General features: G+C 40.1%; 1 protein-coding gene across 1 annotated transcript in view; it reads left to right on the forward strand.

Annotated features, from left to right (window-relative positions):
• The window catches only part of arhgap44a (Rho GTPase activating protein 44a), a 53,273-nt gene that overhangs the window by 24,427 nt on the left and 7,219 nt on the right, over positions 1-21,627 (forward strand). Inside the window, 15 exon segments of the mRNA XM_056752724.1 lie at positions 28-145; positions 2,517-2,585; positions 2,732-2,813; positions 2,958-3,085; positions 5,197-5,308; positions 5,678-5,759; positions 6,530-6,610; positions 7,612-7,725; positions 8,223-8,314; positions 8,400-8,583; positions 10,384-10,404; positions 10,989-11,177; positions 13,336-13,860; positions 19,113-19,258; positions 20,314-20,691. Of these exon segments, the coding sequence (XP_056608702.1) occupies positions 28-145; positions 2,517-2,585; positions 2,732-2,813; positions 2,958-3,085; positions 5,197-5,308; positions 5,678-5,759; positions 6,530-6,610; positions 7,612-7,725; positions 8,223-8,314; positions 8,400-8,583; positions 10,384-10,404; positions 10,989-11,177; positions 13,336-13,860; positions 19,113-19,258; positions 20,314-20,691 (2,321 nt within the window).

The following is a 21,627-nucleotide window of genomic DNA, read 5'->3' on the forward strand; positions in this document are numbered from 1 at the left end:
GTGTTGCTTTGTTCTCCTGGTCTGTAGGTGGCAACAGTCATCCAAATCTTCGGGTCACCCCAGTAATGCACAGCAAGGCGGAGCCAAAGGTGATTCTCTGAGGGAGGAGATGGAGGAGACAGCCAATCGGATGGAGATCTGCAGGGTAGAGATCTCACAAACTGTGTCTGAATGCTATCTCCTATATAGTGCATTATATTGAGTGTCCACCGTTTTGTAGCATTGTCCAGATTCCTTCCCTACATCTTCAACCTTTACTTTTTTTATCACATACTGTAGCACATTTAAATGCAAGGTTGTTGCCCAAAGTGCTCACTACATTTGTTCACTAGTTTTTACCCACAATGCTCTCTGATTTGGTTTGTACATCCAATGTATCTACTCACTCACTATCTCGCATGATACAACGCAAATCAACCTCCTGATAAGAATCAGCTGGAGGAGAGTAACCATTAATGCCAAGAATGCTAGTTTATACTAAAGCAACTTCGCTTCGCGTCGTGCCCCAAAGCCCTTAGCTGTTATAAAATGCACTGTAACCCACTGCTTCGCGGGACTTATTGCTTTTATAAAATGGTTACTCCATATGCTTAACAAGGTTTCATAAAATAAAGTTAAAATATATTTAGGTTCTGTGGCCGTTATATATTGGTGTATTTTATAACAGCCAATCAGATTCAAGGAACAGAACTAACCGTTTTATAAACTTCTATTTGTTCCTGGTCACAGTTATTTTTTACCTTTTAAGAATAAGTTAATTAAATTAATGTTACATACAGAAGTGTTTTATTTTTGTAATTGTATTAAACGTAATAATCATAATAGTTACTAAACAGTCATTTTGTTCTCTTTATTGTAAACTAATACAATAAAAGGGTCAAATATGACAAAAATGAACTTGACCATTTTACAATCCATAAAGCTACACAGATGTAAGCGTTATGACGAATGTCTGCTACTGTCCGACGCAGTCTACATACTTGTTCGAAGTCCTTCACTTATTTAAATTCGTTATATAGGGAATAGTGAATGTGTAAACGAGTAAGGGAATTCAGACGCAGCTTCTCGCACTTTTATAAACATTAATATGTGCTGATGTTAGCAGTTTTGCTAGTATTTGCTAACCCCAAATTAGTTTTAGTCCAAATAGCAGAGCTGAAGTAATTAACTATCGCTGCGTCCATAATCGCATACTATGACAGTACGTACTGATTTAAATGAAGTACCTACAAAGGATGTAACGGTAAACATGAAACGCACGGTTCTCCCCCAACGGTTCGGCACGCGGTCCAACGGGCTTGGTTTGCGGCTCATCTTAAATCTGACGACGAATTTATAATATGGTTTGTTAGAAATGATAATGCGTAAAACACACTGACAAAGTTCAGTCAATGTATGTTTGTCGATGGATACACGTTTAATAGGCCTAATGCTACCTTCAACAAATCAAATAACGCAGACAAAGGATTGATGTATGGTGGAATATGACCGGTCATTTATGCTTTCATCACCCGGAGTGCAAGTGATACCTGAACAGCACATGTTGCTGTATAAACTAAAACTATTCAAGCATTGCCAATTAAATAAATTAAGTGCAAGATGAAGCACGAGGGGGGGCACGGTGGCTTAGTGGTTAGCACGTTCGCCTCACACCTCCAGGGTTGGGGGTTCGATTCCCGCTTCCGACTTGTGTGTGTGGAGTTTGCATGTTCTCCCTGTTCCTCCGGGTACTCCGGTTTCCTCCCCTGGTCCAAAGACATGCATGGTAGGTTGATTGGCATCTCTGGAAAAATTGTCCGTAGGGTGTGAGTGAGTGAGTGAGTGTGTGAGTGAGTGAGTGAGTGAGTGAGTGAGTGAGTGAGGGTGGGTGTATCCTGCCTTGATGCCCGATGATTCCTGAAATAGGCGCAGGCTCCCCGTGACCTGAGGTAGTTCGGATAAGCGGTAGAAAATGGATGGATGGATGAAGCACGAGAAAACGCGCTTGCTTGCTGTGAGAAGATCCGAAGCACGCTAAAGACAAGTCTCAGACATGGCGCAAATATTGAGTTGTCTTTTGATGCGCTTAAACAGACAAATTCACACACGAAGTAGGTCAACATGCCCCTCTTGTCGAGTATCTTCACAAACATAGTGGGTTATGTCTTAACTTAGTGAACGGACCAAACAGACGAAAAACAACGCATTGCGCATGCGTACATTATCAGTGTACTGGATCTCTTTCATTCCTCTTAAAGCGACAGCAGCATATTCCTGCTGTCTGTTAAAAGTCAAGAAAATCACTCACCGCTTTTGACTCAATGGCTTCTGTTACTTCAATTATGATTCATCTTTATTTAGTTTGTAAATATGCAATGTTATGATTTATTTGATTAATTTAATCCATTTCTACCTTTAGAGGTATACAGTATCTTATTCTATTTTCTGCTTTGCTCTGTTGTTTTATTGGTGCTCTTACTTGTAGCTATTTGAACCGAAACCGTTCGGAAAAAGAATCTTAATGATATATTTTACAGGACCAGCTTTCAGCCGACATGTACAACTTTATGGCCAAAGAAATCGACTATGCAAACTACTTTCAAACGGCGAGTACCCCTCCATGTTAACAGTGCTCCTTCAATGCCACACAATCCATTAAGTAAATTATATGATACTTCAATGCAAATGAGAATCTGTAAACACTTTTGGAACCTTTATTTTATTTAACGTCATCATTTTCCTCTTGCTGTAGCTCATCGAGGTTCAGGCGGAGTATCACAGGAAGTCTCTGGAGATTCTGCAGGGTGTGCTGCCACAAATCAAAGCTCACCAGGGTGAGTCTTTCTCCTTCCACTTTGAGTGTGGTGAAGTGCCGTCTTTTATGTGCATGTGTGACTCTGTCAGTAAGCATGTTTCTTGAATTTAGTTTGAACAGCTTCAAAAGTGGATATTTTAATGTGATTTTTAATGTGTTCCAGAGGCCTGGATAGAGAAGCCATCGTATGGAAAACCTTTAGAGGAACATCTGGCCCTCAGTGGCAGGGAGATCGCTTTCCCCATTGAAGCCTGCGTCACCATGCTGCTGGAGTGTGGCATGCAGGAAGAGGTGCGAGACTGCTGGAAAAAAACAATCGCAACACCATTATTTATATCCGCTGACGTATTTCGTTTTTGCAAACCGAGGAACATGTCGAAATGAGTGTCTCTGATAGTCAATCCCTGTTGAAAAAAATGAATATGCTGGTTAGCTATGTTTTGAAGCAAGGTAGCTGGTTTTAGCTGATCATGCACACAGCTGGTTATGAGCTGGTCCTGAGCTTGGAGCTAGCTCCTTAGGACCAGCTTAGGACTAGCACATGACCAGCACAAACCAGATATGAACCAACTAAGGACCACCACATGACTAGCACATAGCCAGCCAAGGACCAGCACATGACCAGTTCATGCCCAGCTATGGACCAGCATATGACCAGGGTTACATTTACATTTACAGTTATTCATTTGGCAGACGCTTTTATCCAAAGCGACTTACAGTAGGGTGCAGTGGGCAGCTATCACTGCAGAGCAAACAGGGGTAAGCTGCCTTGCTCAAGGGCACTTCAGTCATTCCCTAGTGGCACTGAGAATTGAACCAGCAACCTTCTGATTACGAGTCGAACTCTCTAACCACTAGAGGTCCTGAGCTTGGAGCTAGCTCCTTAGGACCAGCGTAGGACCAGCACATGACCAGCACAAACCAGATATGAACCAACTACGGACCACCACATGACTAGCACATAGCCAGCCAAGGACCAGCACATGACCAGTTCATGCCCAGCTATGGACCAGCATATGACCAGGGTTACATTTACATTTACAGTTATTCATTTGGCAGACGCTTTTATCCAAAGCGACTTACAGTAGGGTGCAGTGGGCAGCTATCACTGCAGAGCAAACAGGGGTAAGCTGCCTTGCTCAAGGGCACTTCAGTCATTCCCTAGTGGCACTGAGAATTGAACCAGCAACCTTCTGATTACGAGTCGAACTCTCTAACCACTAGAGGTCCTGAGCTTGGAGCTAGCTCCTTAGGACCAGCGTAGGACCAGCACATGACCAGCACAAACCAGATATGAACCAACTAAGGACCACCACATGACTAGCACATAGCCAGCCAAGGACCAGCACATGACCAGTTCATGCCCAGCTATGGACCAGCATATGACCAGGGTTACATTTACATTTACAGTTATTCATTTGGCAGACGTTTTTATCCAAAGCGACTTACAGTAGGGTGCAGTGGGCAGCTATCACTGCAGAGCAAACAGGGGTAAGCTGCCTTGCTCAAGGGCACTTCAGTCATTCCCTAGTGGCACTGAGAATTGAACCAGCAACCTTCTGATTACGAGTCGAACTCTCTAACCACTAGAGGTCCTGAGCTTGGAGCTAGCTCCTTAGGACCAGCGTAGGACCAGCACATGACCAGCACAAACCAGATATGAACCAACTAAGGACCACCACATGACTAGCACATAGCCAGCCAAGGACCAGCACATGACCAGTTCATGCCCAGCTATGGACCAGCATATGACCAGGGTTACATTTACATTTACAGTTATTCATTTGGCAGACGTTTTTATCCAAAGCGACTTACAGTAGGGTGCAGTGGGCAGCTATCACTGCAGAGCAAACAGGGGTAAGGTGCCTTGCTCAAGGGCACTTCAGTCATTCCCTGGTGGCACTGAGAATTGAACCAGCAACCTTCTGATTACGAGTCGAACTCTCTAACCACTAGACCACAACTGACCCCCAACTGGTTAACCAACTCATGACAAGCTAAGGACCAACACATGACCAGCTAAGGACCAGCACATGACCAGCTGTGGCTAGCGGTTTGAGCTTGAACATTCCCCAGTTAGGGACCAGCACATGACCAGGGTTAACCAACTCATGACCAGCACATGACCAGGGTTAACCAACTCATGACCAGCACATGACCAGCTTAAACCAGCTCATGACCAGCTACGGACCATCTTAAGCCAGCTCATGTCCACCACATTACCAGCGTAGACCAGCTACCTTGCTTCAAAACATATATTTCGAGCATATGTGTTTTTTTCAACAGGGATGGGATGTCACAGATGCTATCTAGCTATTTTGTTCCATACGGAGGCAGTGTCAGTCTTCCAAGTGAAATATCATGACAAAAACTCAACTTCAATACTTTGACGTCTCTCGCAGGGTTTATTTCGAGTGGCCCCCTCGGCCTCCAAGCTGAAGAAGCTCAAGGCGTCGCTGGACTGCGGGGTTATTGACGTGCTGGAGTACTCGGCCGATCCGCACGCCATTGCAGGTGAACATTTCTGCTCTCTCTCTTCTCTTGATGTTGCAGTGTCCTTTAAAGCAGATTACAGCTACAAAAGGTCAGACCACACAGCAATTTCCATTAAATTCCGTCCCAGGTTAATTTGGTCTCATTATAGTGGACCTGTGGCGTGACCCAGTGCCACCATGTAAGGTGTCCGCAGCCGACAGGCAGCAGACGCTGACTTTACCTTCGACAGCTCTTTTATCAGGCCTCTTATCTTGCAAAGGGGTTCTAGCATTATTTCATTACCGCTGTTGTACATGCCTTCATGCTATTGTTCTTCTCTCACTACTGTATGTTTTTGCTCTTTTTCTCGCTCATGAATGTCTGCCCCTCCTCCTCTGCTTCCCTCAGGGGCTTTGAAGTCTTACCTGCGTGAACTTCCCGAACCTATAATGACCTTGGACCTCTATGACGAGTGGATTCAGGCCTCAAAGTAAGAAACAAATGTCTATCCCAACAGTCTTACATACTGATGCTTCTATGATGGAACAATCATATGAAAGGGATAATGTACAGGAATGAACAGGATTGTCTTGTTTCACAGTAAAGGGGCATATTTTGCGATAACAGCCGGCTGCTTGTACATTATCCCTTACTAATGATTGTTATTACTATCTATTACATGGCTACTTGCCATATTAAACAAAAATGGACAATGAAATGTGAATTTGAAATATTTGATCAGCTAATTTAACCGAATGCAGACCTACCACAAGAAAAGCTGTTTACTTTCGGTTTGAAAGTAAGAAACAACGTTCAGATGTCACGAACAGGCAATTTGGTTTAATTATTTGTAAATAAAGTGTAAGTATATCTTTTCATAACATATATGACATTTAATTTGTCAAAATACCTGTTGAAATGATTTGCTGCATCCAGGTTATCTTATGTTATTAGTTTTGAGAGGTTGTTATCTGGGAATATCAAACCTGCAAATGTCACAACTGGCCAATAAGAATCAAGCATTCCAACAAGTCGTGTAATAATACATCATAATACACAGATACTTTCATATTGTTGTTGAATGATCTAATTCTGTTGTTGGAGCAGAATTAGATCATACACACCATGCTAACCAGCCACACCCTGTCACTCCAGTAGATGTCTAGACAGTAAGGCGGCACAAAAGGTTTTGGAGAACTGCCATTATCTACACAAAAATGCATTAGATCCATTTAACTTCAACAATCTCTCCCTCTCTAGTATTCAAGATATGGATAAAAGACTTCAAGCCCTGTTGTCTACATGTGAGAAACTACCAGCAGACAATTTGAACAACTTCAGGTGTGTGACCCTTTATAAAGCCCTTTGCACATTGAGTCCGAAATTTGCATCCAAATTTCCCGCACGTTAAAAAATAAATATGACCTCACGTTGTGTCTATCACATTATCACTCTGCCTCCGATATTTTCGTCCGTCATCAAAATATTCAGACCGGATTTGATTTTCTGCGTTCTTCGCATCCGTAGCAGGAATTTTGAGAGGCCTTTTTTTACAATTCAAAGACACTGTACAAACGAGAGCCAATTACGAAAGAACACGTACAAATATATCGGACTGTATGTGCAAAGACAGTCTCACTACTGTATCTGTATTTTTTTTAAATCTCTGTTTAATTAAGTTAGTCAACAAGGCAATGGCTAATCTGAAATTTCTGTAGCGTAAAGTGCGAAAAAACTGAACTTCTTTATTTCACATAACCAGACAGTGTTAGTGAGCTGTAAATTCTGACTGGGGTGTTAGCACAGCTCACCAGCCTTACCGAGAATAGTTTTGAGCTGAAAAACATCCTTCAATCCAACCTGTTCAGCGTGCCAACTCTACAGACGCTGTCTCTGGCAAGGACAAATGCAGCCTTTCAGTTGGTCCAGAACTGATTTGGGAAACAACAACTCTGTCTGATCAGAGCCAAATTAATGGATAATATATCATAAATTACGGATTATACTCAAACAAAATCGAATTTTTTTAGAGAGCAGTATACCATATCTATATCTATGAATATCTATTTATTATACGTCTATGTCTATTAATTATTTAGATTAAGTCTTTACACCAACCCATACAGTATGATCATACAAGGATTCCATGTATCGCCTTAAGGTTAAATGTGGTTTTATATAGAGCTCATGCATGTTTGTCTACACTGGCCTCGGTCACCTGTGACAAGCTCTTTGAAATATTAATAATACACAAGTACAGGATAGCAAGCGGAAGAATGAATGTCAGAGCTACAACACTTGGTCAGTGTTGAGATTGAAACTGAAGTTGTTTTCTCTTCCAGATATTTAATCAAATTCTTAGCCAAACTCACAGAGTATCAGGATGCCAATAAAATGACACCAGGTAACATAGCAATAGTTCTCGGGCCAAACCTGCTGTGGACGCATTCTGAAGGGTGAGTGCACGTCTTTCATTTGCAGCACCTAAGTTCACATCAGTAAAAATAATACAAAACTTTGAAGACATTATGTTTTACATTAACATCTACATCTTAAATTGCATTATTCTACAAATTGGAATCAGAGTAAGAGCAATCCATGGGAACGAACCCATGACCTTGGAGTTGCTCTGACCACTGAGTTACAAGAAAGCTTTGTTATCTTATTTTAAATGACAGAATATAAGTGTACATATAATATTTTCGCATCAACTTTTTATTTTACTATTATTACATTATTTTTGGTTAATATTCCCACTAAGGAAGATGTTATCATATTTCATTACATTTGTGTTAATAAATAATCTCACAATGCAAAAAAAGTATTCTCAATAGGCTGGCTTTTTTATTTTATATAACTAAGATAGGTTTTGAACATGAACCTACAAGCATTTAATGGCTTTTCACTTCAGTATAGGAAGTGTTTAGGTCAAATGGGTCATTGATCTCCACAGGAACATGACAGAAATGATGACCACCATGTCCCTGCAAATCGTCGGCATCATTGAGCCGATCATCCAACACGCTGACTGGTTCTTCCCTGGAGGTTCGCGTCGTGAAATCATATTCCAACACACATTTCTTTGTGCACTCCCTTGTGATTTGGACTAATTTTTCATTGCTATTCTTAGACATCGAGTTCAACTTGACAGGCAGCTATGGTAGCCCAGTCCACACCAACCACAACTCCAACTACAGCTCCATGCCTTCTCCGGACATGGAACAATCAGATCGCAAGCAGCAGCACGACCAGGGCCGACGCCCCCTCAGTGTTGCCACTGACAACATGATGCTGGAATTCTACAAGAAGGATGGGTGGGTTGTTTCTGTCAGCATCCTCTGCCTCTCCTCTATGCTTCTCCTCTACAACACTCCTCCATTCTCATCCCATGCCATCCTTACTTCTTAAATAAAGAGTTCACCATAAGTCCTTACTTACTCATCCTGTTTGAAATGTCACCTTCTCCACTTCGAAAAGCTCAAAAAGGCCATTTTATATAAGAATTCCTTGTTGCTTTTGCCATATAATGAAAGTGAATAGGGACTATGACTGTCAGGTCTCAAAATATCAAAAAAGCACTCCGTAAAACCGTAAAAAAGTAGTCCAAATGCTACATGTACATAATTTACAATATCGTAGTTAATTTCAGAGAGTTAACAGTCAATAATATTACCTAATTTCTGAGCTATAGACCCGGTCACTTTCACTATTCAATCCATTTCATTTCAAAATTATTTCTACAGTGATTTTGCATTGTCTGAAATTATCTTTTCATACATATAGAAAGGTGATAATTTCTTTTATTTTGGACGAACTGTTCCTTCAAATCAAGTTTCACTCTTATCATTGTACTAGCAGACCATTATCGGCAAGTTTCAACGGCACTGCTTAAACAAATTAGAGGTGTCGGATGAGACAGTGGCAGAGACTTAATGTCTTCAGCAAGTAATTAACTTAGACGTTGGTTTGTCAATCATATCCTTATCCAATGACCTTCTGCTATCATTAGTCCTCTATGAGAGTTCAGCTCCGGGAACATTTCAGCCGACTCCCACTACCTGCTCTCATTTAAATAGAGCTAGTCTCAGGCTGATGGGCTGCCACGGTCTCTATGGTAACGTGGAAGGAGTGTTGAAGGAGGGCCGCAGCTCTCGTTAACTGAGGGGGCTGGATTTCTGCCGCTATCGACAGACACACGTGGCAGATGTGCCAAGCTATGACTCATGGCACCTGCAATACTCCAGCAGGTGGAAAAATACCGCATACGGCGGAAGAGGCTGGAACTTCTGTTAGTCAGTATCTTAATCCAGACACCCTTACAGAAATATTGCTCCCTTGCATAACTGCTTTGGCAAACGTGCCGTGATTGTTTTGATTATGCAAGTGTTGTTCTTTACCAAGATTTCACGGTTACATACGTTAAGATTAGTATAGAACAGCCAATGGTGACTATTTCTAATTGACTTTACTAGTTCATTTTGATAATAAGAAATTTTTGAGTTATAATATATTCCCTCCCCACACACACATTTCGTAAGCAGAGAGGTATTGTTTCCACATGAAGTATCATTTAAAGCAACGCTTTGTAGTTTTTCGCCCATCCCCTGCCTGCGGAAGAGTTCCCAAACAACGTTTCTGCATTCGTACCATCGTTTCTCAACCATCAGTTTAGTCATAAAACTCACGTGTATTGCTCTGTCCAAGGGGAATACAGTATTTACGACACTGGTAACAGACAATTGCGCTTATCAACCACATGGGGGAACCCATGAGCAAATGTTCCATGGTGTTGCTTTAAAGAAGTATCAGTTGATTTTAGGGTTAAGCATTGTGTTAAAGGAGAGGCTGGGCGTCTCGTTGTTTCTGTCCAAAGCACTCTGGGTAAACAAAATAAGAGTTAATGAGGCTTATTAGTGTCACAGTAGGAAAGAGTGCCAGCTGCTCATTTAGCTGACACGTTCTCACCTCCGGACCGCCCTGATTCCCCAAACATGTGCCCACCACAGCAGAGTAGAGTTCTCATTCAGCTGCTTTCCCCCTCATTTCATTACTTAACACGCACTAATGTTACATGTGCTCACTGTGTTTACTCTCAACTTTTACCCTCATTAAAGCAGCATCAGGAAAATTCAAAGGTACTGTTCTCATCCTTTTTTGAAATAAATTCTTTGTTTTAGTGACTTATTTTATATCTCTCATTAATGTTAATAATTAACATACGTAATGCTTAACAATTCTCCAATCATGTATGGGATTAGCAGCTAGTTATTATATTCTGAAACAATAAGACATGGTGCTTCTATGGGTGAAGCAGGTTGACTTTCACTTGTATTCAAAATGACAGTATTGACATAATACTGGACAGCTGTTCAAGCTGTAGCCCCGCTGGAAATGAATAGATGATTGGACCCGAAAACAGTATTCCTTACGTCACCACTTAACAACCGAATAGTAACTATAATAATACAAAATAATGGTATAAGAGGTTATGCATAAGTCATTTTGACTTCATTTAAAACACAGTAGCATAAAGCGACAATTCTATGGAAACATGTTTTATCACCTAAGGTAATTCAGAAATGGGTAATTCTGTAGTCAGCATCATGGCTCAGAGCGTTTGTAATTTATTTTGTTGTTCTCAAGATGTTCTTGTTTGTTTGTGGTGGGGTATTTGATTTGTGGATTCGTGACTGACTAATTGTAATTTTTATGTGGGCAGTGTCGGTGTCAGAGTGATGGACACGTCTTGGGTAAAGACAAAAGGTTCCTCTACGCTGGCCCGCAAGAGCTCGTCCACCCCTCCAAGCGCGCAGCCGCCCGGCTCTCCCGCTGATACCCTGATCACAGAACAGTCCGGCGAGCTGGCTACATCTCCAACCCCCACTCCTCCTCTCGGAGACAGGGGCAGGTAAGACACATGATTCGTGTCATCCTCTACCGCTTTCCATTATCATTTCAATATATATTGACATTTCATGTGAACCTATAGGACAAGTTAAGTTAAAGATGCAATCCGTAACTTTTGGGTTATAAATGAACATACATGTGTTATTGAGGAGGTACATATTTTTTTTTTTTTTTTTAATATGTTTACATCAGTTATGTCACTTTGACCTCATTTGAGATAAGTATGTAAAATAACCTGCAATTTTATGTTTCAGACAGAGATGGCGATATAGAGCCAAAATTACGGATTGCGGCTTTAACTGTTATTCCACGGTCACACTAGACTTTCAAGCCAAATTTCTAGGCAGAGCCTCGTGTACATGGGTTTATCCTCAGTAATCCTTAATTAAAATGCTTTTTTATTTACACATCAAGGATTTCAACCTATTATCGTTACAGTTTTGTGCTTTTTCATCATTTAAAGCTGTACTGTACAAAAATTGTGTGATATCGTGTGATATTATTATTATTAGAACGTACTGTAACTAAAAAGTTGACGGCGTGGCTGCTATCGGACACTCCATAGATATAAATAACTAGATGCCACATAAGCAACTGTTTCTGTGAGCCGCTATGCGTAAGTCATCCACCGTATTGGAAAGGTGCAAGCCGGTCTGCGTTGTCAAGTCTGTGGTTTTCCCTTGGAATTGGGTTTCTCGTTAGGAGTGGAAAGATTTTGTTATAAATCTGTCAATTTTAAGATAATTTTGTTAAGACAAGGCTCATTAGGCTTGTGATGATCTGGCAATCCTGCCAAGCCGGTCCGTGAACACTCAAAAGCAAGCTGACTTGAATTTGCCACTATATGATTATGAAAACGTATTTCGTGACGGGTAAACTCAAACGCTGTATTAGCTAAACTAACACATGACAGCAACTAAAGGGGTTCCCATTTTACATGGCTTCGCAGTGTTGTGGATATCTAGCAAACTGTGAGTGAGGTCAGTGGACCATTCAAAGATGGCAGACACGTCTATGAGGCATCTAGTTATTTAGATCTATGGGTCACACATCATCAATTCCCCGGTCAAAGTTCACCAAACTTGAAATTTGGAAGACAGAGAAATGCTAGTCAGTGGAACGAAAAGTCTAGTGTAACCGCCCTTGAATAAAACTATGTCTGTTTTCTATTCAGCAATTAACTGTTTCATCTCTTGCTTCGATTTGCATATTAATGACATCATTACCTCTGCTTTTACATGCATTTTTTTATTATTATTTATTATCATTTTGCCTAAACAGTCTTCTGTATATCACTAAATAACAGCAATAATACTTTTTTAGTTAGTACAAAAGTTAGTATGGCTGTGTTCACACTAGCTAATTCCGATTCATTTCTGCGTTTAAATGAGTTCAAGTGTGTGTGTGGCCTGTACAATATTAAGAGAGGGTTGATCTCATCACATGAATGTAAAGAATTCATGCTGTGTGCCATTCCTTTAATTGTCACCAATAATACAACCATATGCTTATATGTAAGGTGATGCATTATTGATGTGAAGGTCATACCATGATTCAGTCATTGCAGTAGGGTCATGTGATGGCTTATGATTTGACTGGCTTACCTTCTCCCTATGAGACTCTTTCAGGCAATGAAAGGGTTTTTGTGTCTGTGTTTAACTGCTCTGGGTTTATCATATTTGAAGACCTCGGTTTTAGTTATAGCTCTAGTTAGATTACTGTATTTATCAAATTCTCTCTGCGATGTTCAGATTCGAGTTTGGGGGTTTTATTAGACATTTCTCTTGACCTGGTGCAGTGCGCAGACACAAGGTCATTTTCAGTGTAATTTCTTTTCTGTTTTTAATGCATTGCTGTGCTTTTTCTCGCAATGGAACTGGAAGCCTTTCCTTTCGCCTGTTTTCCGTTGCTAAGCTTGCTGTTTGCTAAACCTGCCACTCATTGCCGCGTGCTAAACTGGCTCATATCAGCTTGGGTGAACATGCAAAGACAAAAGGAACCTGAGAATTTTTTGTTAATTATACTCAAGATTGTGTGACATTAGAGAGCCACAGCTGGAGCTTAATAAAAAGTCCACTTCCTGTTGCGCTCTCATGCGTGTGCAGCTGACCAGAGCTCTCTCTCCTGTGTTTGCTGTTTATTCTTTTCAATATCTGCAGCTCAGACGACGTGTCGCCCAATCGGCCGGATTCCTCACATGTCTATACGTCCCACGTGGAGGAGCGGCCACCTCCCCCTTACCCTTCCTCTTCCTCTCACCCCGCCCCTCATCATTTCTACCCCAAACCACCTATCTGCGCTCGGCCCGTGGCCCCCGGCCCTGAGTCCCAGCCTCCCAGCTCCCCGCCTCAGCCCCTGCGTTGGGCCGGATTCAGTCCCCCTCAGCCACAGCCCCAACCCCAGCCACCCCCTTCCTCTTCCTCCTCGTCTTCCTCTTCCTCACTCGATATCAACTCCAACCCCAAACCTAGCTGCCTGCACTTCCCCAAACACAGCCCCCTGTGTGACGTGCCGCATGCCGCGCCGCCTGACGCCAATGCCTCGCCCCTCTACATTAAAACTCCTCTCGTGCTGACCCGCCATGACACGTCCCTCGGAAACCCCCCTAGCCTCCCCTCCTCCGCCCCCCCACCGTGGGCTGCCTGTCCGTGTGCCCGCGACAGAGGACCCCCCTGGCTGACTAGGTAAATACCATCTGCCTGCAGCCACCCCGCCCCACACTGTCCGAGTGCTCAACTCAGAGATCTCTGTGCTGGCTCCCTTTTGGATTTGAACTTTCTTTGTAATATTATTGCTTTTTCAATCCCATACCTCAGATTTTCTTACACTCTCATTGTCAAGGAAAACCTGAGGTTGCTTAGCAACTGAGGATGATACTGGCTAGTGAAAGTGGATCCATAAGGTAGAAATAAATAGGGATGCATATGGCTACTTAGATGCTTATGAATGTATTTATAGTTGATGTTGTGTCTAACAAATGCTGCATCATCAGTTCTGTTGCTTGAGTATCAAAGTCATACCTGATGTCCACATACATAGACAGGAGCTCTTGTCCAAAAAATACTGATCTGTTTCCAACATGAAAACTGTTCCAAACAAGAAGACAAAGAATGTAACTTTCCTCAAAAGTATAGCTTTGGAAAACATATAAAAATATATATATATTAACATCGGTCATTATCACCAGCATAGCATACAGTTAAAAGAAAAAGTATGTGAACCCTTTGGGCTTACTTGGATTTCTTCATAAAATGTGTTCGGATCTTCATCTAAGTCACAACAATAGAGAAACACAGTCTGCTTAAACTAATACCGCACAAACATTATACATTTTCATGTTTTTATTGAACACAACATGTAAACATTCATAGTGCAGGGTGGAAAAAGTATGTGAAACCCTAGGCTAATGACTTCTCCAAGAGCTAATTGGAGCCAGGAGTCAGCCAACCTGGGGTCCTATCAATGTGATGAGATTGGATGTGTTGATTAAAGCTGGCCTGTCCAATAAAAAACACACACCAGTTTTGAGTTTGCTGTTCTGAAGAAGCGTTGTCTGATGTGAACCATGCCTCACACAAAAGAGCTCTCAGAAGACCTACGATCAAGAATTGTTTAGTTACATAAAGCTGGAAAGGGCCCTTTCAACAAAAGTATATCTTAAGCCTTGATGTCCATGTGTCCACGGTAAGGCAGATTGTCTACAAATGGAGAAAGTTCAGCACTGTTGCTACACTCCCTAGGCGTTGTCGTCCTGTAAAGATGACTGCAAGAGCACAGCGCAGAATGCTCAATGAGGTGAAGAAGAATCCTAGAGTGTCAGCTAAACACTTACAGAAATCTCTGGCACATGCTAACATTTTTGTTGACAAATCTACAATAAGGAAAACATTAAACAAGAATGGACTTCATGGGAGGACACCACGGAGGAAGCCACTGCTGTCCAAAAAAAACATTGCAGCTCGTTTGAAGTTTGCAAAAGAGCACCTGGATGTTCCACAGCACTACTGGCAAAACATTCTGTGGACAGATGAAACCAAAATTAAGTTGTTTGGAAAGAACACACAACGCTATGTGTGGAGAACAAAAGGCGCAGCACACCAACATCAAAACCTCATCCCAACTGTGAAATATGGTGGAGGGGGCATCATGGTTTGGGGCTGCTTTGCTGCCTCAGGCCCTGTACGGATTACTGTCATCGATGGAAAAATGAATTCCAAAGTTTATCAAGACATTTTGCAGGAAATCTTAAGACCATCTGTCCGCCAACTGAAGCCTAACAGAGGATGGACGATCCAACAGGACAACGACCCAAAGCATAGAAGTAAATCAACAACAGAATGGCTTCAACAGAAGAAAATACGCCTTCTGGAGTGGCCCAGTCAGAGTCCTGACCTCAACCCGATTGAGATGCTGTGGCATGACCTCAAGAGAGCGATTCACACCAGACATCCCAAGAATATTGCTGAACTGAAACACTTTTGTAAAGAGGAATGGTCCAAAATTTCTCCTGACCGTTGTGCAGGTCTGATCTGCAACTATAGGAAACGTTTGGTTGAGGTTATTACTGCCAAAGGAGGGTCAACCAGTTATTAAACCCAAAGGTTCACATACTTTTTCCACCCTGCACTATGAATGTTTACATGTTGTGTTCAATAAAAACATGAAAACGTATAATGTTTGTGCGGTATTAGTTTAAGCAGACTGTGTTTCTCTATAGTTGTGACTTAGATGAAGATCAGAACACATTTTATGAAGAAATCCAAGTAAGCCCAAAGGGTTCACATACTTTTTCTTTCAACTGTAGATATACATAAACCTGTTTTAGCCGCTGAATTGTATGTGAACAGTGCTGCCATATTGGGTAGGGCAAGACAATATAAACACACACAAATAAATAAAAGACCTGAATTTTTTATGAATGTAAAGCGCAGTGACATTTAGATTACGTTCCGATTTCAATAGTTCTTGATTTGTCGGTACCAAAACCATTCCAAAGTAGCATTATGTTTCTGTTAGGGCTGTCAAACGATTAATTGTAATTAATTGCATCCGGAATAAAAGTTTGTATTACATAATACATGTCTGTGTGTATTAATTTTGGCATTTATAAACACATGCATATATATATTTAAGAAAAATAAACATTTATACAGCATATATTTCAATTATTGGTAAATATAAATAACTACACGTAAATATTTTCTTAATATAAATACATGTATGTGTTTATTGACCCTCATATGGTCCTCATTTCCTGTTTACACTACTGGTACTTGGAATCAATATGAACCCAAATATTGATGAAGTAATTTTTAATTAAGAAAGTAAGATATCTTATAAGTCATCTATACAATAATGCTGTGTTTTGGGAGAAATTAAGTACTTTTCCACCTATTAACAACACAATTCCTCAACTATACCAGTAGCTTGAATGTGATATCTTTTTTTTTATTATTATTTAAGTGATTATATTATTTAAGTCAATTGAAGTTATTTCTGAATATTGATCTTGGTCGTAGGTGTAGAATTCTGCCATCTGCTGGTTAGAGATACACTAGTAAAAGAATACAATAATAAAAGAAATTGCTTTGACCAGCGGAGGACCAAAGAGAGCCATTCATTTTACTGGTTTTCTGTGATGGTAAGGTTTAGGTGAAGGGTTAGGTGATAGAATATACAGTTTGTACAGTATACAAATCATTACGTCTATAGAGACGTTTTTTGGTGAATGTAGATAGGAAATGTAGAAAAGTCACAAAATCTTATTCAACTAAGATTTTTTTAACTAAGGAAAACTTGATTGGGGTCATAATGACACCAAGAATAGATTTAGGTTTAATACAAAATTAATATGCACAGTACACAGACATAAATAATGTAAACACATACTTTACATCTGGATGCGCTTCATTGCGACAGCCTAGGTTCTGTTTAATTACTTATTGTCTGAAAAAAGTATTTTTTGTTATAGAGGGTTTTACCTTAAAAACAAACAAACGTTACTGTGCATGCGCACTTTTGTGACCCCGACTGAACTTCCGGTACACATTCACAAATAATAGAGTGCCTGTAGATTATTTCTGACAACAATCAAAAGTAACCGAGAAGAAAAGTTACTTGGCTAGACTCGGCTCTCCAATATTTGCATTTAGACTGCGATACCAAGCTCAACTGCTAGATGTAAATTTAAGGACCCATTCAACAAATTGTTTATTTAATAAAATGAACATACAACAAAATTCAACAAATCGTTTATTTAATAAAATTATTATGCAGTATAATAATACAAATAAATATGAACATAAATTTGATCACATAAATATAGTTCTATTATTAGACACGAACAGGAATTTAAGTGGGGGTCAAGCGCCCGCACGTACGATAAATCTGTCTTTAAGGAAGTGTGTATACTCACACTTCTAAAGCTTTGAAACATGCTTAGAAATCTAAACTATTTAGAGCTATAGAGGGTTTCATCAGACGCACCCGCATGGCCCAGTGTTAACTTTCTATCCGTGTTTGGTTACAATAAAACAATTCATTTTATATTTAATTAATATTCATACAAATTGATATTCATATTTTATTTTAAAGTATATTATTATATTCAATTAAATTAAAACTATTCAACAATTATTGATTTTTTTTTTAACTCTGAGACCACATGCAAACGTAAAGTATTTTAATTTCCATGAGGCTCAAAAGACGTTTACTTATCAAATTCGAATTTCAGGACAGGTTCCTCACAGCGTAGTAATGTGGGCCAAACATTTAATTGAGTTGGGAATTGTGTATATGAGTGCTCTGCTTTTGGATCTCCTCTTTGTTGGAAGGGTTGCAGAAATGTCACTGGAATGAAAAATGAATTCCCATCCGCTTGCTGCGCACATGCAGAAACCATCAATGTAATACAGATCACACAAGATCTTTATTAGGAGTGCCCTGCATCAGTTGGGACAGTGTCAACTGTGTCTCAGGTCAAGACTGTGTGGTTTCCCTTACCCCATCTGACCATATGAGCCTTCATTCAAAAGACTCAATGCAGCAGATATTATTGAGTCATAGATGTGGTGGATTCATTCCAAACATAGCCACAGAGATACAGCGGATCATTCTCTGTCTGCACAGAAATAGATGTAGAAGACTCATACAGTATGTCCATGTGTGCTCAGAGAAACACATTTATCATCCCCAGAGTATAGCAGAGAGGTGTCTGAATAGAGCTGTCAGAGTGAAAAACAAGCTCCACACGCTCTGTTATATCAACGATACATGCTTGGTAGGCAAGGACCCCCAATCCCTGACGTGGATGAGAATGACACTTGCTGTAAATCCACCTTCACATGTCGTTGATTGTCGCACCCACACCAGAGCAAATGGAGTTTTAATGATGATGGCCTCTGTGGATGTTTAAGATTTCCCCAATGTTATTTTAGCAATACGGCAAAAAATATTTGTGATATGATTCTGTGAAAACACAGATTGACAAATTATGTATTTAAAATAATTCTTGAAGTTTTAAAGATTGATTTAATTAAAAATCCCAGTATTACGAGATTTAGAGAATATATATTTTTTGTGTTTTTGAGTTGTGTTTCTTTACTCACTGACAAAAATTTGAGCATACATTTTTACCATATTTTAAATTTCAATTAAATGCGTCTTTTTAAGACTGTCTAGATATTTTATTGAGAAAAAATATTGATGAAGAATCGGATTGTGACATTTACAAAATGATCAGCTAAGTGTATAACATGTTAAATATTGTGTTTCATATGTTCAGTTAAAGCAGCAGCATGTTTATGACTCAAACAGCAGTATTTCTTCTCAGTAGTAGGAACGGGGGAGCATGAGGGGTCCCTGCACATTGTTAGTCATTAATGAGACAGTGGGTGGAGATTGATGGGGTCAGTGATGCTTGTCTTTCTCTCATCAGCACTCTGAAGAGCAAGGAGCTCTCTCCCGTGATTGGTCACAAGTCTATGCAGGCGTCAGGAGCAACAGTGCCCCCTGTCTGCGGTCAGCAAAGCAATAGCCAGTCACCCCACTCAGCCGAGCAGAGCCCCCACACATTACACAAAGGTTCGTCTCACATGGGGTTTCTGTTTAATCAACTTGATCATTAGATATACAGAGATGCAAAGAAACAATTCTTTTTTGGGACCTGTTTTTATTTGAATTTAACATCCATCTGTACAGTAATCCGTAACAGTGTAACAGTACATTTATTTTGGGTTCAATAAATGATACAAAAGACTAATTTTAATTTAATTTATTTTAGAAACTAAAAAAATAAATAACAGATTGATTTCCAAAAACATTATCCAATTTTCAAAAACCTTTTTGTAACATTTTGCAAAAAGGTTATATAAGCTAACATGAACATAGTTTTTCAGCATTTATTCATCATAGTTTATGTTAATTTCATCATTTATATATTCTGAAAATCAAAAGAACTAACATTTACACAATAAATGATGAAAACTAAATTTCTCATTGTTATTTCATGTTAGTTAATGCCTTTACAGTACTAATGTTAACAAATTCAACATTACTGTAAAGTGATACCACATATTTGGACTGCTTGTAATAGTATTTTAAAAAAAGTAAAAGTGTTTAAACATGCTGACGTAGGTCACGTGCTGTCAGATCAACTAATTTAAATAAATAGATGTCATATCCAAAATGTGGCATATTTCATAAATTACAAAATAATTTTTGTATTCCTGTATATTGTGCCACAATATCATTACACCTCTAGTAACCTGTTTACTGGTGGTCATGAAACAGATTACCATTAACAAAGCTGTTATCTCAGCATGATCATATATTTGATTCAAAATTTCAAAGACCTTGTGTTATCCTGTGAAAGCAACAATAATCTGATTTGGACCTGTAGGGTTTCAATTTAAAATAAAATAAATCCAGAAGAGTTCAATTCAGTTCAGGTCTCAGACTTCTGGACATCATTATTCATTTATTGTCGTGTTGTTCTATAGCTGTACCTATAGCTGTTAAATGAGCACAATGATATTACAACCTGGTTTTCCCCTCCAGATCTGAATTGTACTTATTATGAAATTGTACAATTATTTTAAAACACAGCCATGCCATTTTTCCTCTCTTTCTCTCTGCAGCCTCTAAGAAACTCGCCCCTGTGCCACCCAAGGTTCCATACGTCCAGTCAGGGGGGATGTCAGACCAATCCACAGGTCAGCCGTCTCCGGTTAGCCTGTCCCCCACTCCCCCAAATACTCCCTCCCCTTACAGTCTGGGCTGTCCTCCTGGACATGCGCCCGCCTCTTCCCCAGGCCAGACCACATTAGGGGGACCCCATACATTATCTTCTCCGCCCTCTCTGACCGGTACACTCACAAAGTCCAGGCCCACCCCAAAGCCAAGGCAAAGACCCAGCCTGCCCCCTCCCCAGCCACCCACCGTCCCCCCTACAGTCCCCCAACCCTTGGAGCAGGGTCTACTTGATGGATTGTCCCCCGGGGAGAGCATGTCCACAGGTAAACACGCCTCACGAATGGAGGTCCAGCGTCCCTCTCTCAAACTGTCTGTCTCTCCGTCCTACTCAGACGATGGACTTTAAGGAACTGGGTCCCATGTGAAATTTTCTTTCACATTTTTATCTTTGATTATGGGGAATCCTTAGATGTAATTGTCTTGAGTATATTTATGGTAAGCGTTTCATCCCTAAGAATATATTCAACACGTGTGTACAAAAAAAGGAAACAAAGGGAAGCCTAGAGGCATACTGTACTGTTCATTTAAAGGTGAACGGTGTAGTTTCAGTGCCATCAAACAGAACATCAAAAAGAAGGACTGTGTTAATAACAAAAAAAACGTTTCGTTGGGCTTTTGATTTCTATTTCTGTAGCATCACAGCGAGTGGCAAGTTAGAGTTCACCTAAACCTGAAAGTTCTGTCATCATTCACTCACCCTTTTGTCATTTCAAACCTGTATGACTTTCTTTCTTCTGAAGACAGAAAAAAGAAGACATTTTGAAGAATGTTGGTGACCGGCACCCATTGACGTTTTGTGTCCATACAATAGAAATGAATGGGTACCAATGCGGTTCGATTATCAACTTTCTTTAAAATATTTTCTTTTGTGTTCTGCAGAAGAAAGAAAGTAATACAGGTTCGAAATGACTAGAGGGTGAATAAAGTATGAATTTTCATTTTCGGGAGAACAATTACTCAAGTCCGGATTTAATCAGTTCAATATTTGTTAGAATTGGTTATGGTTGAATAATATTACTAAAATGTGTATCCCTCTGGTGCTCCTTGTTGAGGGGTCATATAGGCTACTCCTACCGAACAAAAGTGACAGAACATCAAGCAATGTAACATATTTTAATGTGTAATAATGAAGTAAATATTATTAATAATTTAATACTTATTTAAATTTATATATTTTTATAATATTTAAAAAAAATATA

Source organism: Triplophysa dalaica, chromosome 7 (genome assembly GCF_015846415.1).
Source record: "Triplophysa dalaica isolate WHDGS20190420 chromosome 7, ASM1584641v1, whole genome shotgun sequence".
In the NCBI taxonomy this organism is placed as follows: domain Eukaryota; kingdom Metazoa; phylum Chordata; class Actinopteri; order Cypriniformes; family Nemacheilidae; genus Triplophysa; species Triplophysa dalaica.